Source organism: Ctenopharyngodon idella, chromosome 24 (assembly GCF_019924925.1).
Source record: "Ctenopharyngodon idella isolate HZGC_01 chromosome 24, HZGC01, whole genome shotgun sequence".
NCBI classification, from domain to species: domain Eukaryota; kingdom Metazoa; phylum Chordata; class Actinopteri; order Cypriniformes; family Xenocyprididae; genus Ctenopharyngodon; species Ctenopharyngodon idella.
The window spans coordinates 27185673-27203912 of NC_067243.1; the positions used below are offsets into that span (position 1 = coordinate 27185673).

General features: G+C 38.1%; 1 protein-coding gene across 10 annotated transcripts in view; it reads left to right on the forward strand.

Moving 5' to 3' along the window:
- The window catches only part of LOC127506743 (interferon-induced very large GTPase 1-like), a 49379-nt gene that overhangs the window by 18571 nt on the left and 12568 nt on the right, over window positions 1–18240 (forward strand). For 2 of the 10 annotated variants that reach the window (XM_051883518.1, XM_051883517.1), the window contains exons 5-6: window positions 787–998; window positions 5907–11065. In XM_051883518.1, coding sequence (XP_051739478.1) covers window positions 787–998; window positions 5907–10676 — 4982 coding nt within the window. In that variant the 3' untranslated portion in view covers window positions 10677–11065. Of the gene's footprint in view, window positions 1–786; window positions 999–1066; window positions 5135–5906; window positions 11066–18240 lie in introns of those variants that run through there. The other 8 variants (XM_051883522.1, XM_051883523.1, XM_051883520.1 and 5 more) reach the window with 7 other exon arrangements.

An 18240-nucleotide genomic window follows, 5' to 3' on the forward strand; every position in this document is an offset into this window, starting at 1 on the left:
AATGTTGCCGTAGCCATTTCCCGTGCGCTTCAGTACTAATAAAGAAAATTAATTTCCCTAAAAGACCATTACACGGGTGTAACATTGCGTCTTTTTAAAGATGACACCCGCGTGTTTCTGGATGCACAATCGCTGCCTCGTGTCTGGGCATCAAGCATGCTGAGGTGGCTTTCGTGGATGAGTCTTGTACCCACTGCAGGAAGATGACCATCTCGGAGTTGCATTTGAGACTCCAATACCTCAAAAGTGGTGGAATCCCCTCGCCTCTGCCTCGATCTAGTTCTCTTCATGGTAGAAACCAGGGGAGGATATACATTCTTATATACATTTCATACATACAATCAAAATAAAGATTATTTAATATGTCAGGGTTTACAAGATTAAAACAACAAAAAGCCCAGATATTACAGATTTTAAAAACAGACTTGCTAACGTTACAGTTGGGATCTGATTGTTTGCACGCAACCTGATGACAAAATTTGTTAACGTAAAAACCAAAGTTAACTTTTTTTGCATGATGTGTGTCTTATTGTGGCTCTATTGATGAGTTTTAGCAAGCTAAAGTTTTTTATTGTTTTTACAATTTGTTTTACAAATTGTTTTGTTGTTTTTATTGTATAAAACAGTATAGAGGAAACAGGGTTGGGACAGATTTAAACCTGCATCCTCATGACTCCATTGTTCTTACATGTTATGAGTTTGCACACTACTGACTACACAGACCCCTTAAACAAAATCAGTATCATTAGGACTATCATGTAAGACTAAAACAGCTTTCTTTTTCAGGTTTAAGAGAAAATGCAGATGATGAAAGTTTTGTGGTGCTAGGACAAATGGGAGTTGGGACGATTGGAACCGGAAACACCACATTTGGGAACCATCTCAAACTCACTAAGCAAATGAGCAAAGGTGATCGTGAGATAAGACAAGTAAAGTGTCATGATGAATATAAAGAAGAAAAAAAGTTAATCTGGCCTAAAACGAAATCTTCATTAAAGGTGAGTGTTCTGAGGAAGACAAAAAACAAATGTAGGTTTTAATCCTTTTAAAGGCTTGATAAACAGTAGCTTCTAATAAAATACGGGTACTTTTCAAAAAAATATATTTTTTTAATTTAATTCACAAGATTTTTTATGAATTTATATGATTATTACCAAAATTACAAAGGCCACATGATTTACCTTTTTGCTTGTGACTCACACATGGATAGTATTAAAGGGAGCCATTAATTATAACCATTCAAGATTAAATTATAATTGAAAACTATCAGTTTTAATATTTAATAGGCTTTTAAAAAAAATACAACATCTTTTAATTTAAGTGAACTTAAAACAATCTTCACATAAACCCACTGTAATAAATGTGAAATTTAGCTGTGCCTTTAAAGTCATCATGAAATCAAAATTGACACTATTTACTTTGTTAGTGCATATTACTAGTCTTGTGTTGAACAATTAATCTGCGCAAGTTAATACACAGAAAAAAAAAATTGTGTCGTGGTAATCTTTAATCAAAATCTGAAAAGTTACTTCCGTCTGGAATGGCGTTCCTTCTCTGATGAAGTCAGTTTGACGGCTTGGTTTGAAAACGCTTAAACCACTCCCCTCCAACCGTTAGTCTGCTATGAGCCAGAGATGGAGAGGAGGAACACTAAAGTAATTCAATATTTCATTTCACTTGGAAATACAGTATGTCACAACACTGGAGAAAAGTTGTTTGCAACTTCCGGTTCACAGGGACTTTAATATATCAGGGCTCAATGCTAAGGTTTTTTTTTTACTGGCCCAGGCGGTTCAAGATTTTTACCTGCCCAGCTAAAATGCACAAAAAAGCTATTGTTTTCATTGTTTGGCCCATGTAACCTTGTAAATTTTTTAAAGACTGCTTAGTTGCCTATCAAATATCTGTCTATGAGGCAAAATCAAAATATTTCTCAAACATGGCTCAAACATAGGCCAAAAGTACTCTCGAAAACCATAAATTCGGCTCTTATCCCTGTTGTTTGTTCAGTTCCTGTTGTAAATCTTGAGACATGCACACAATTTTCTGAATTTTTTGTTAAAAAAAATACAGGATATTAGATCATACCTCTCTCCACCTGACATAGACCACTCTCAAATGTCCCTTCCATCCAATAGCTTTACAAACTTTCAACCAGTGACCTCACCTCAATTACTCAAAATAATTTCTCAGATGAAACCTACATTCTGTCAATCAGATGTATTGCCAGGTCGTCTGTTTAGAGAGGTTTTAGACACAATCAGCCCCAGCCTCTTAATTATAATAAACAGCTCCTTAATAAACAGGGTATTTCCAGAAAGTTTTAAACATTCTATCGTACAGCCCCTATTGAAAGGACCTTATCTTGACCACACCGTGCATAACAACTACCGGCCTATCTCTAAGCTCCCATTCATTTCAAAGGTTTTGGAAAAAGTTGCACTCTTACAGTTTACTTCGTACCTGGATACTTTTAATATTTTAGACCCATTCAGTCTGGTTTTAGAGCATTTCATAGCACTGAAAGCATTGCTGAAAGTCACGAATGACATTTTGCTGTCTATCAATTCTGGGTCAATTCTATCAAAATTCTGGGTCTTTTGCTATCCTTATTCTTTTAGATTTGAGTGCCGCATTTGACACTATCGACCATGACATTGTTCTGAAGCGTCTTGAGTGTGTTGTTGGAGTCCAGGGCCTAGCTTTACAGTGGTTTGCCTCATACTTAAAGGGGAGGCCTTTGTCTGTAAATATCGGGTCATTCACTTCACCCTCCGTGTCTATCTATTGTGGTGTTCCACAGGGATCCATTTTCGGCCCTCTTTTATTCTCCCTACATACTCCCTTTAGGCTCGATATTCCAGAAATATAACATACAGTAAATTATCATTGTTACGCTGACAACTTCCAACTATATCTTCCAATCAAACAAGGAAATGACTTTTCATTAGATCATCTCTTCTCATGCCTCAATGAAGTCAAGACCTGAATGACAAATAACTCATTGCAACTGAAAGAAAATAAAACGAAGTGCTTCTACTGGGTCCTGCTGCTACCAACAACTCCTTTAAAATACAGTTAGGTTCCATACACAACAACCTGCAGAATCATGTAAAAAAATCTTGGTGTCTGTTTTGACCCTCTTTTCCAATTTGACAAGCACATAAATGCAGTTGTAAAGAGTAGCTTTTTTCAACTCAGATCCATAGCAAAAGTAAAAAAAACTTTCTTTCTAGTAAAGACCTTGAAATTGCACTAATTTATTCTGGATTAGACTACTGTAACTCTCTGTATGTTGGCCTACCTCAATCTACACTGTCTCGGTTAAAGATAATTCAGAACTCGGCAGCCAGATAGTTGACAGGAACTAGGAAAAGGGATCGTATCTGCCCTGTCCTTCCTTAGAGGAAGGATTTATCACACTGCTTAATGCCTAACATTTTCAGCCACAGATGCCTCTCCATCATCACAATTTCCCCTTGCTCTGGTCCAGGTCTTTTAGTAGATTGGCTTGATAGGCCTGCAACACTGCCATGGTTTGCAGGGCCTCAACAGCCTGACCTGCCACCGCATATGCCTTGCCTACAAGGCAGAGTTTTATCTGCCATTTCTTGGAGGGCAAGACAGGAGCCTTCAGTGAGGATATTGACCCAGGGAAGAGATAGTCAGCAAGGTTCTCTTCTACTCAGGGCATCATCATGTATCCTTGCTAGCACAGTCCCTCCACATTTGAATAATTTAAATGAACAGAGGTGACTACACAAATGAAATATGTATTTCTCCATGAGCCAGACACATCAGTGTGCAGGTCTGGAAAAAATGGGAGGCTCACCGGAGGGAGCCTTCACCCTAGCTAACCCTTATGACCTATCCAGAATTGCTCATCTAAATGGCCACTTCCTGCTTTACACCAGACCAGTTTTGACTCAGTCTGGCCATAGTGCCAGTCATAAGCTCTACCAACACTTCATATGCGGGGCTAGCAGAGGAAGAAGGGAACTTGCTTCTACTGTCCGCACCAATAGCACGCTCTCAGCCAAGTTGGAAGAGGCCACAGAGTGAGCTTCCGGATCTGGCATGAAAGCCACGGAGCTAGCAAGAGAAGCCTGTGAAAGAGAACCCCCCTTGAGCTCCTATGCGAGCTCCATCTGTGATCTCCATGAATATAGCGACCTCACTGTCTCAGCAGACATGGGGCCAGACCCATAAGGCACAGACACTTGGCTCCCATCTCTCGTGGAGAGAGCCAAGTGGGAGCAGAACTTCATCACTGTGAACTTATCACAGTTCACAGATTGACATGATTTCACACGTGCTTCCACATCTAAATAATAATGTTTGGGACGTCATGTAAAATATTTATATTTAACAATGCATCTTAGATATGCCATACAATATTTAAATCATTTTTTTTTTAATTGTTTATTTTGTTTATACTTAATAGTCCTAATTTTGAAACTTGTGTTGCAGTAGAGACAGATAAACTAGAAAATTCTTTGAAAGTCTAAAATGTGTTGTCATTAGTATGCTGATTTTCAAAAGACAGTACTTGTTTGATATTGGCAAAATACTGTACACAATGTGGAGATTCAGGAGTGATAAACACATTTAAATACAGGAGTGAATGTCCTAAATTATTTCTGTGTAAACATGGAACACTACTCACTCCCAGAATTGCTATGATTGACACAGTGATAACTGTAATGTTTTTGCATCTTGTTTTTGGTATCTGCTATTTTTGTCCATAGCAATATTACAGTGACCAATGAATCATTATGTTCGGCATTGACACATGCATCATTTTATATATTGTTTATTTTATCATTAATTCTATGAAGGTTCATAAAGTGACCCATGTTATGGAGCTCATAAAGTGGGCAGTTGCAGGTCACAGTAGTTTGGCTTTTGTCACTTACTTCAATAAAAGTAAGTGACAGAGATCAGATAGCGGGCTGAAACAAAGTCCAATTTCCACTGTAAATAATTTGGATATATTAGGGTTTATTTTAGACTTGTTTTTATTTTTCTAGCAATATCTGGCAATGTTGTCTCTTTAGATCCTAGACCACAGGGCTGAGGGCTGATGAGAGCAGCTGTGGAAAGAGACAGACCTGTGTCAAAATCTATGAACAAGTAAAGACTCATTTCTCTTTCCCTGTCATTTTCTTGCACCAAACATAAAAAAGAGTGGCACATATCTGATTTAGCTTAGGCTAAATATGTAATTATATCAGGCTTTCTATGAAAAAGAGGACCCAGGAGCAGAAAAAAAGAAAATTAACAATAATCAAGAAAATAATTATGTGGCCAGGTCACTGAGTCCTGAACTCAGTGACCTGAAGTCAGCGGGCTGAAACAAAGTCCAATTGCCAGGCAAGGGTCTGAAACCGGAAAGGCAGTCCAAATTACATAGTCCAGTGACAAAACCAGGTCAAAGTCAAAGGAAGAATCCGAAACCAGGCAAGCGGCAATGACAATGAGGACAATATTGTGCAGTGTTCAGGGGTGACTAAGGGTTGAATCAAGAGCTGCAGTCCACACCAAAGTCAATGGGATATCCGTAAACAACCAGGACAATGATCCAGGACAATGATCAAGAGAGGAAAGGGCAAAAAACTGAAGCAGAGAGCAGGAATATATAGCAGATAAATCAAGGTGTGAGCAGCCACCACATGGAAAAAGAAAAGAAAAATAGAGCAGGAGAAAAACAACAAAACTGAGCCCTGACACAACAACTAGTTAATCAGTTTGGTTCCATACACACAGTGTAGAATTTTTCCCGATTTTAATAAGTATGGTTGGTTAATATGATTATACAATGCAGTTGTCACTCCTGTAAATTACTGAATTGTGTGTATACAGTATATATATATATATTTATTATTATTTATTTATTTATTTTACAGGAGGTAAACAAAGACTTTAGAATAAGCAGGTCAGATCAATTCCTGAACCGGGGAATGAGTGAAAGCAAAACAATACAGCATCTACTTCACAGACTTCATCTTGAAGGCAGACAACAGAATACACTGAGAGCTGCAGATGTTCTTCAGTTAACTAAACATTCATTACAGTCCCATGAGTCTTGTGCTGAAGAGGAGCTGATTCAGACTTTCCTACAAAAACTACTGATGATGGATTACAGAGCAAGATACATTAATGACACCATTGTACAGGATCACACACAACAAACAGACAATGACTCATATGAAGATGATGGTGATTTTTTCAAAGATATGTCTTTTTGTAATGAAATAAGTCAAACTGACCCTGTTCATCCAATGGATGTTCAGATGGCTGTGTTTTATTGTGCTGATGCTTTCCTGAAGCAGATGATTGTGACTAAATTGTCAAAGTGTCAGTATGCTGTACCTCTGCTTGTTCCTGATCCATTCACGCAACAGATCAAGTTTCCTCTCTGGACAGTTAGACAAATCAACAAGAGCTGGAAGATTAAAAACAGCAACAATGAGATCATCAGTCAAATCCAGCCAGTGTACAAGGCACAAACGCCAATGGTGTCTTTTGTCAGGTTTGGCTCTGTGTCCTCATCCAAGTCTCAGCTGATGAACAGTCTGATCAATGAGAAACACGACACGTTCTTCCACAGGAACTGCCCAGGCAGCAGCGAAACCAGAGTACTGATGGATGGAGTGGTGGAGATCGCCTGGTTCTGCCCATCTGGAAAAACCACAGATAAATTCAATGACTGTGTTGCATTCTGTAATCTACATGGTGATGCAGGAGTCCATGACAAACAGCTGCAGATCCTCACTGAAATGGCCTCAGTCAATGTTGTTCTTCTACCACAACTTCACAAGACTGGCAAAAGCACAACAATAATCCAAAACCTGTACAGGAACAGAAAGCCACTCATTTGTCTTTTTACTGAGGAAGTTTCAGCTCTCATTGAGACACGGCAAGGAAAATATAAAATTGGGTTGAAAGACAGAAATCAGTCAGCTGTATCTGAAGAACTCAGAAGAGCAATAAAGTATTGTCTCTTATCTTCTGGATCATCTTTCACTTTCAAACTTGAACATGTGTCCAAACACTCAGACATCAGAGTAGATGAGGAAGATGATGATGATTGCAGAAAAGGAAAAGAAGCAGCACACCAGATGATGAGTTTACTGAGCAATAAAGATCTGTCAGAAATCAAAGAATCATTTCTACCCTGTCAGGGGAATCTGTGGCATAAATGGTGTCAGAAAAACAAAGACCTACATCGACCTCGAGCTGAAAGTGTAGAAAAAGAACTAAATGAAAAAAAAACACGTATGAAGGAAATCCGTGAACTGCAGTATGAATCTGTCATCAGTGAGTTTATGAAGCTCTTTCTTAAACAAATGAACTCACAGTCTACAAACAAGAAGTATTTTCTTAAATGGCTTGGAATCCTCCTAGATGAATATACATCAAAAGACATTTCTTATCTTCATCACAAATATGATGAGAAGTGGTCAGCAGTTTTAAAACTGAAAGAGAAACATGATCAATCTAAGCAAATGTCAGATGAACAAGCAAAATTGGAGAAAATGTCAAAAAAACTTCAAGCAGCAGCATTTGGTCTGGAGCACATCATGAGGGAGATTGGTCAGATCTATGAATCATGTCAACGTGTTAAGAAGAACAAGAAAGACCTGCAGTTTGACTTCTCTTCCCTCCCGAGTCTTGCAGCAGAAATGATGATCTCTGGATTTCCACTGGAGCTGATGGATGGAGATGCTGCTCATGTTCCTGTGATCTGGATCTCTGCTGTTCTAGATGAACTCATCCAGAAACTGGGAGACCTGAGAGTCTTTGTGCTCTCAGTTTTAGGGATTCAGAGCTCTGGGAAATCCACCATGCTGAATGCCATGTTTGGACTGCAGTTTGCCGTCAGTGCTGGCAGGTGCACCAGAGGAGCTTTCATGCAGCTGGTCAGAGTGTCAGACGAGATGAAAACACAGATGAACTTTGACTATATTCTGGTTGTTGATACTGAGGGTCTTCGTGCTCTAGAACTGGCTGGAAGATCAACAAGACACCATGACAATGAATTGGCCACATTTGTTGTTGGTCTTGCAAATCTGACATTGATCAACATCTTTGGAGAAAATCCAGCTGAGATGCAGGACATTCTTCAAATTGTTGTTCAGGCCTTCTTGAGGATGAAGAAGGTCAGACTGAATCCCAGCTGCATGTTTGTGCATCAGAATGTTTCAGATCTCACAGCTGAAGAAAAAAACATGGACGGAAGGAGACGACTGCAGGAGAAACTGGATGAGATGACAAAACTTACTGCTGAAGAGGAAGACTGCGATGAAAAATGTTTTAACGATGTAATTAAATTTGATGTTCAGAATAATGTGAAGTATTTTGCTCAGCTCTGGGAGGGCAGCCCACCCATGGCTCCACCAAACCCAAACTATTGTGAGAATATTCAAGAACTAAAGGATTCTATTATTTCTCATGCCTCAAAATCACAAGGAATAATGCTGATAGACTTAAAAGATTGTATTAAAGATCTCTGGGATGCTCTACTGAAGGAACAATTCATCTTCAGCTTCAGAAATTCTCTGGAGATTTCAGCATACAGGAAACTGGAGAAAGAATACAGCAAGTGGTCCTGGAGACTTCGTAGTGCCATGATGGAAACTGAGAACAAACTACACAACAAAATAGAAAATGAAGCAATTCATGAGGTTGAGGAAAATGATCTTCAAGGGGAACTGAAGGACACAAGTGAAGAAGTGAAAAAGTCAATGTCAGAATTCTTTGAAAAAGACAAGGATGCTACTTTACTAATTCACTGGAAAACATCATTTGAAATCAAAATCAAAGAGCTTCAGGAAACAATGGTGAGAGAAACAAAGAGGAAATTAAATGAGATTCTTCAGCAGCGAGACCTAAAGAAACAGATTGATGCTCAGAGGACACATCATGAAAATACTCTATATGAAAAGAGCAAAGAACTTGCATTAAAACTCAAAGACAAAGCAGAAGATAAAAAAACACTGAAGGAAGTGTTTGATTTGTTTTGGGAAGAGTGTGTGAAGAAGATCATCAGAGACTCTCCTGCAATCAAAGACATTGACATATTTAGAGATGTGAGAAGACTCCTCAGTGACATCTATGAAAGTATCCCTGTAGACCCCTGGCAAGAGGGCAATGCCTACAAGATTTTCACTGAGTGGAGTTATTGTGAGTATGTTAATATCAATAAGCAAAGTGGTTTTAGAGAGGCTTACAGAAAAGTTAATGATACATTTGGACAAGTTCAAACTCTGGCTGTTGAGGATGAAGTCCAAATTAGATCATTAGTCACAGATGTTGTTCAGCAGACAGAGAAAATTATTCAGTCATTCAACATTTCAAAGATTGGCTACAATATCAGCTGCATTCAACAACTCACAGATTACATCAATAGGAGAGTAACAGAACATCAGAAAGAACAAGTGAAATATGTGTTCAAGAAAAAATTCTTCATGGACTTGGTTCTTTCAATCTGTAAGAAAGCAAACGAGATGATCACTGACCAACACAGAATGTTTAAGGAAGCCAATGATCCTGTTCTCTATTTGGAGAAGAAGAGAGATGAGTACTTTAGTATTTTCCAGAAATACTGTCATGGAGCGGCATCAGCTGCTATTTTTGGTGAGATCATCTGTCAGAAACTGAAAGAGCCCATTGAGCATAGTGTCTACAAGAAGACTGCCAGAGATCTGACAGATGAAATGAGAACAAACTGTGAATCACTGAATGGAAACAGATCAAATCTGGAGAAACACATCCTGAAGACACTGGCAGAAGAGGAGGATTTTGTCAGTTACACTGACTACATTAATTATCCCAGACATCACTTCAAGAGTTTCATTAGAAATGCAGTCAGTCAGTACATCACTGATAATTTCAGTGCTCGCGTTTTGCCAAAGATGAATAGGCATATTAATCTCCTGCACCAGAAGATAATGAAAGTAGCACATGAATCTACTGAACATGTCCAAGTGACCAGTGGAGATGTTGGTTTGTGGTTGAAGAATTTCACACAGCAGCTCTCAGATGTGCTGATCTTCTCTGAAAAAGACCTCAGTGGAGTGAAACTTGAAGATGTTGATGATTTCAAACTCCTAGAAGACATTATAAGGAAAGAACTGGCTGCTATAATGTCTGACATCAGCAGTAGATTCAACACAAAGACTTTTCTTGTAAATCTGGACTGTAAAGACAGACCACATGAGGCTTTGAATGATCACTTCAGTCAGTGCTGTTGGGTCAAGTGTCCATTCTGTGGTGCCACCTGCACCAACACCATAGAAAACCATGATGGATATCACAGTGTTCCTTTCCATCGTAGTATTGGACTGAGTGGCATTCATTATAGCAATACATCTAACTTGTGTACTCATATCTGTACATCAGCAGTAGCAAACAGCAATATATATTTTTATCCTGTTGGATCAGATGATAAAGTCCCCTGGAGAGAATATAGAAAAGCAGGAGGAGATTATGCAAAGTGGAGCATCATCCCTGACCTTTCTGAACTGCCCTACTGGAAGTGGTTTGTGTGTAGATTCCAGAAAGATCTTGAAAGGTACTACAATAAAACCTTTGGGGGACAGGGTGAGATTCCAGATGAATGGAGAAAATACACAAAACAGGAAGCTTTTGAGAGTTTGGATAAATACATTTAACTCTTACCCCACCATTGACTGATTCTATTGCAATACGGTAGGCACATCCTGATTTTGTAGAGTTAGACGCGTTCCAGGGTCAACATATTCTGTTGATCCTGGAACAACATTCCTGTCCAAAAATTTAATGTTAACCATATCCTAACACTTAAACCTAACCCAACCCATAACTTATCCCTAAAATCAGAGGGAAATGATAGGTGAATAACACTGATGTAGAAGCACCTAACCCTGGTTGTAAGTCTAAACTGTAAACTTGTCCCTCAGATCTGACTGGTTGACTGGAATGTTGATCCAGGATCAACAAAGATGCTGATCCAGGAACATGTTGCACTTGGTGAAATCACATTTTGCATATGGATATTTTGCATTTTATGCATCTTCTGAAATAGCACAGAACCTCTGGATCCAAAAACAGATCTGTATAAATTAGAAGGAGCAGATAGAAGTTACTTGCACACAAGTAAGCTAACATGATCATGAAACATTCAACAGCATATAAATCAAAACTGCTTAATGTTACCGAATTAATGTTGAACCAGTGAAGAGGAAAAGAAATTTTTGGAGGTGTTGATGATGAAAAAAAAAAAAAAAAAAGATTTACTCAGCTCTTTGTTTGTTTTTTTTGTTTTTTGTTTTAATGAAACTTACCCACATTCAAGTTTGATAAAAACAGAATTCATGAAGATAGAATAAAATTTTGTTGTTGTTTAAAAGTAGAGGCCCTGTTCTTTCTTTTTAATATATTCACTGTTTACATTTTCATACAACAAAATATTCTAGGTGCCATGAAAGTTTTGTGAATATGATCAAAAATGGCTGGCTGCTTTTTTTCTTTTTTTTTTATTTAGAAAATGCTGGCTGGGAAAGAGATAATTTAACAATGAAACTAACTAAATGAGTTAAACGTGTACTGATTTAAAGTGCCCGTTATGGATTTTTGAAAATTACCTTTCATGTAGTGTGTAACGTAGCTCTAAGTGACTCTGAGTCAATTAAACGAGTCATTTGTAAAACGAATCCCAAGTCACAACGAAACATTAGCATATTGCCCGCCCACTTATTGTGTGCGCAGACGCCAGGGAAAATACATTTTCTTCAACAATCCCACAGCAGTACTTTTGTTGTGTTCCCGTCATATTACTGACGACTGCTTCTCAAACCTCGGAGAGTTTAACGCAGGATTCACAAAACTCTTGGTCTTAAAATATGGATCAATGCCCAGTTTATTTGGACCAGCTTGCTCCTCTGAGTCTCAACCTGTAAGTATGATTAATAATTAATGTTTATATTTTCTAGCGATCGTTCAAAATTCATAGTTTTGTATGCTATGTTGTGTAACATACACGTCTTCTGCTAACTGGCTAACTCACGTTTCTGTAGTTCTGCTATTCAGATGTGGGTTCAATATTGTCTAAAAATGTGTCGATTAATGCAGCTTGTCTGTCTTATTACTTGGAGTAATGATCAAAGATGGAGCACAACTTTTAGCTGTGGGCTCGGTTCGCTTACATAACTGTAAAACAAACTGTTTTTTCCTCTGCGTTTTTATTATTACAGTAGAGTGGAGCTCTATCTGTATTGTAATAGGATGTTAAGATGCTAGTCCGCGCTAACTAGGTGAAGTATTCTCTCTGTAAACAGTAAACACTCGTTGTAATGTCAAACAATGTCGCCATTTTTTACTTTGTTAATAGTTATGACGAAAAACTCTGTGTACACACTTGGCCTAAATGTTTATCTTATGTTAGAGGTTTTCAGCTTCGCTTGGCATTCTGATCCAGTTCCCACAGGTGCACCTACATAAAGTATAACAGTGACGCTGCTATCACGTCTTATAAATAATACAAACTAAAGTGACACTTACCATAGACACACGTCCTACTCCAGTCGTGAATGCGAATCAGAAACTTAAGACGTTTCATCTTCGGACTCGGGCTCGAATTGTCAATCAATGCTATCTCTTCTGTCCATACATTGTATACAATGTCTTTCGAATTGATAGCTGTCATTCAGTTATGGCAATGGGAGCGTGCAGAGCCGTTGAAAAACGCAGTAGACCAATCACAAAGGATTGGGCCATCTGACCAATCAGAGCAGTGTAAGCTCATGGAAAGGAGGGGTTTAGAGAGACTGATTCTTTGAACTGCTTCTAACAAATCATTGAGAACTGAGGTGAAATTAAATGCATATTATGAGAAAACGAAAGTGTTTTTTGACCTTGCGTGTATGTAAAACTGTTGTAGGAGACTCCCAAAACAATATTAGGAACCTTAAAAAAGACATAATGGGGCACTTTAAATTAAGATTTCTGCAGTAAATCTGATGTTATTAGAAATTATATTTTATATACTGTAGCTCTGTATGCTTTGCTTAACCCGAGTTTATAATTTTTTTATACCCTACACTGTAAATGATTTCTGTTGTTTTCACAGTATTATACTGTGTTCTCAACAGTTCTCTACTGTAGAATCTGAGTACAACATATTACTGTAGATTGTCAATGCATTCTGGGAAAATATTAGCCTACTGTATATCTAAATACAGTACTAAATGACCGCGAAAAACAACCACACACCTCCTCACGCATGACAGACTCATCATGAAGATGAAAGCCCACAAGAGTAGGTTAACTTTTCTTTATTTTCACTTTATATGTTTTATTCTGATGTTATTTGCAAGATATAAAGCTACGTTTTAGTTTATACGTTTCCATAAAAATATCTGAGCAAAACACATGTAATTGCCTTATTTGTTTTATACAAATGTTATTTGCAAAGTAAATAACATTTGTATAAAACAGCGGCACTGGCAGACCGGCTGGACCATCACGAGACATCACGAGACTGGACCATTCTGCAAAATTTTCGCAGTTTTTGCCATTTCCAGATGCTGTACTTTAATGAACTCCTCAGATTTAATCAGATCAACATCATATTTGGTCAGTCTAATCTAAAGGCCTTGGCAACATTAAATTGTGAAGATCCAGAGTTTTTGCTGAAGGGCGTGTCCGTGGCGGCCTGACAAATTTCGATGTTTCGCCATGAAACAGGAATTTGCTGTAATCCGGGCATACAATATCCGATCTGCTCCAAACTTCACATTAGAGTCCTGGCCTGAAGACATCTACATGCCAATATTCAGTTAGTCATAGCGCCACCTGCTGTAGGGCTGGACGATTATGACCTAAAATCAAAACCTCAGTTAAACATTTTACCTCGATTACGTTTAATGAATGATTATTATTATTATTATTATTATTATTATTTATTTTTATTTTTTGCCCTCATAGTTCACTTACAAGGTTTGTACTGTAAATATGCTTGACTATTAAAGGTGGGATATTTTTTCCTTTTGAAAGAGTGATCTGACATAACAGCTCACTTTCAGCAGTTATTTTATCTATGGCTCGTAACATTTCTTACAAATTTCTGCTCGTTCTAAATCAGATAAAGATAAATTAGCACAGCACCAGTAGGTTAAGTAATGAGAGCGAATGCGTGTGTGAATTAGTCATACCGTCTCTCTATTAATTGTGAATATGTGGGTTGTAAATAGTTCCTTCAAAAGTAGAAAAATATATGTTATAATAACTTTTGAGTTTCTAAGCTACTTAAGCGATAAATCACAGGACAGCGCTGACATCTAGTTTCTGCATTCCTCTCTGCGCGCGATCTTCATGTTTTGCGCAGCTACTGTTCGTATGAGTGTTCGTGCCACAGTGCAGCTGCGCGAGCACAGTAGCTCGATATAATAATACACATCCATTCGTCTAATCGCTTGAATGTCCAAACTGGCAAACCGTAAAACACATACAGCTGACAAAGTTTAGTGAAGATGCAAGGCTCACCGCTCACGCGCCGTCTCAGTGTGTTGACTCGGCATTCACCTCAAGGCTGTAATACACTACACGACTTTTAAAATCTGAACAGATTTTTAAACAGCAGGCATCATACACTTGCCGACTTTGTAAATGGTTACAGAGAAAAGCTGGGCATCATCAAAGACTATAGAATAACACAAGACATGTCACTCGTATTGTTTTGAATGGGAGAAAGTGTAACGCACAATATTGCGGAATAAGTCCCGCCTTCTAAATAAGAGCCAATCGCCGACCTGTAAAGTCATCGCGTCACTGCAGCGGCCGTTAGAAGCACCGGTTTCTATAGAAACAGTCAGACGCGCTCCTCAGAAAGAGGCACAAGAGACGCGCATTTAGGTCTGCGCATGCGCATTAGCTTGATCCAGCCTAAATACTGTTTTTTTGTCATGATTTGAGCGTTTGGAAAAAAAAATTATGAGACTTATGTCAGATTTCATTGGTGATTTCAAATATGAAATTTAATCGAAAGCTTGGCAAACAGCTTTGGAGAATTTGATGTTTCCCCATTCAAAAAGATAGGAGCTGCATGATGCCCAGGATGCCCGAGAGGCGTTTCAAAGATGGCCGCCGAGTGAAATGACTTGTCTTAAAGGGACTTTGGCATCATACACTACACGACTGAGGATCACACACTACCAGACTTTAAAATCTTTCCGAACACAAACAGATACATGAGCCTCGTTGCCAGGAGACGCATGACAGCCGAAACAAATGCAGGAGATGAGATGATCCGCAGTAGAGGAAGATGCGAGCTAAGTGCGTTTGGAGATGGACAAGGGGTGGGTAGACATGTATACGGACTCAACAGATTACAACAGGAGTTAGAGGTAAATGGTGTGGTTTTATCTATGTTGTTACCTTTAATATAATCCATTATCAGTTGCTGCTTACATTTAATGTAATATTATCAATCATTCGCAGCTATTGACATTTTAATCCAGCTACTTATCCTTACTTAAGTGTAAATGTGGAGCCCTGGATAATGATGATAACATAGCTAATAATGAATGAATCCGGATTTACCTCAGAATGTGGTCAACTCAAGACAAAGCTAACAGAACAGTACTTACCGAAGCAATTTTTCCTTCATGGTGGAGCACCACTTAGTATTCTTCAGTGATTTTTCTGTATTTATGAGAAAGAATTTCCCTATTTTTCAACCTGGGAGCGACATGAGCTGTATTAACCAGACTGTGAGACGAAATTGCCGCAAATAATTACTAAACAAATGTCAGATTCTGCGTTTTCTCATACATTTATTTCATGCATGTCATGCGCGAGCTCGCGGCTCCATCTAGCGGTTGTATATTATAGTGTCTCAACATGATCATTTGTCAAGCGCCAAGCTTGTGATTCGTGAGCTGGATGATGGTAAGTTTTTCTCCTTTTACCCGATCTTGTACAGTAGTCTCCATTTTTTCTCAATTTTTGTGACTTCTTATCCTTGATTTCCATTGTCACAGCGTATGACTGTACCGCCTACTGTATTTATCAGCAACACATATCATACACTGATTATGTGTTCTAAAATCAGCTCAAAATATTAAACATGGTTTGAAATCCTCAGACTGGATGGAATCTAAGTATGAAGCTAAAAAATCGGTGTCTGTGACTGATTTTCCATGGAATCTGTCAGCTCAAATCTGCAGACTGACTCTGACTTTTGGCAACTAGCATCAACTTGTTCAGACTGTAAATCGGGGGAAAAATCTTCTGAGAGATATCACTTTTACCACCTGTCTGCTGCAGATTCATATTGGCGTTGACAGTGTTGCCAGAGAAATGCATAAGTCACGTGTTGTCATCTCATAATTACAGTTATTAGGACAAGCTGTGAATACAGCATAAGTTACGAAAAAGTAAAGCTGCTGTGTTGGCGTCAGTGTTTCCCCTAAATGGAAGCCAGTTTCCGCCATTAAATAAAAAAATAAAAAGAGCAATTGCGACTTTTTATCTCAGAATTCTGACTTTTTATCTCGCAATTGCAAGTTTGTATCTCGCAATTGCGTGATATAAAGTCACAATTCTGACTTTTTTTCTCACAATTGTGTGAAACTTTATTTCTCACAGTTCTTACTTTGCTTGCGTTTCCTTTCATTGCGACTGACCATCAGAATTGCTGCTTCGTTATTATTCTACATTTTTGAAATTTTGATTTTACTGGAGGAGACATAAAGATTAGTCTCCGGACATATGCATTATGCAGGAATATGCATATAGCATGTTTCCACGGTAACCTTGTACATGAGTACAGCGTTTCAAGGAGAAAAACAGCTTTTACTGCCATCTATTGGGCTTAATACTAAAACACCAATACCTATCATGTTTCATCAACTTTGTAACTTTGCAACTCAAGTCTGGTGGCTCCATAAAAAGGGGCATTCAAGGGTAGAATCATGCAATTCTGCAAATACAGTGTAAGTATTTGGTGAATAAAAGTTGTTTTTAACAGAATGGATACACTAATGAATTTGACACAATAATAATAATATAATAGTAATAATAATAAGAATCAGCTGTGGCGGAGGCGCAATAAAACAGACGAAGCTGAAGTGGCACATTTTACACACCAACAGCTTCAGACATCAGGACGGCAGCATGGCTATCGTTGGATGTACCAGAAATGTTGGATGTCCGGAATTGTTACAGACAGAGAAACTGTCCGTCAGTTAATTGCGAGAAAAAAAGTCAGAATTGCGAGAAAAAAAGTCAGAATTCTGAGATAAAAACTCGCAATTGCGAGAAAAAAAGTCAGAATTGCGAGAAAAAAAGTCAGAATTCTGAGATATAAACTCACAATTGTGAGATAAAAAGTCAGAATTCTGAGATAAAAAGTCGCAATTACTCTTTTTATTTTTTTATTTAGTGGCGGAAACGGGCTTCCATACCCCCAGGTCTGAAATATTGGCCTGCTTATGGCGGTTAGCCTTTTTTAGGGAAAAAAAGCTAACATTACCTGCCAGCACAAAAATGGTCTACTATGCGACAAACAACAAATATTGTATGACATTTAACAATATTTTGATTAACTGAACATTTTTATGGATTAGTTTTTAAAGTACTACTTTTTAAAGTAGTCATGTTTCTTTTTTTGTTAAATATACTTAAATGTTTTTGAAAATGAAGCATTTTTTTGTTTCCATATTTCTTAGATACAGAAATCCAAATAAACACAATGATAAATCTTATCATTATCTTATCATGAAAATTGCAATCGTCTTTTCTTCCCTGTTATGACACATATCCAAGTGAAATGGATTCTGGAATAAAGGTGTGTTCACGCCATGTCGCCACACCACAATTACATGATTTAAACTTGTAAAAAGCGTTCACATCCTCGTAGAGCTCACAATTACAGCTTGTAAAATGGGAATTGTCTGATCCCTCCTACTTGTACCATGTGACCGCTGTACCACGTGACCGCTGCAGTTTAATTTATGCGTTGATAGTGGTGCCATAGAAATGCATAATTCCCAGTCTGAAGACATGAGCAGCTCAGAATATAACATCACATGTTGTCATCTTGAGAAAAAAATTCGAGATTATTTCAGAAATGGTTGTTCTGGGGGAACAAAAGAACAAAGCTGATTATATCCATGCACAACATTAAAAGATAAAAATGTATTGGCCAGTAAGACTTTAAAAGGGTATTTGAGAGAATCTGTAGTAAACAAAAAGAGA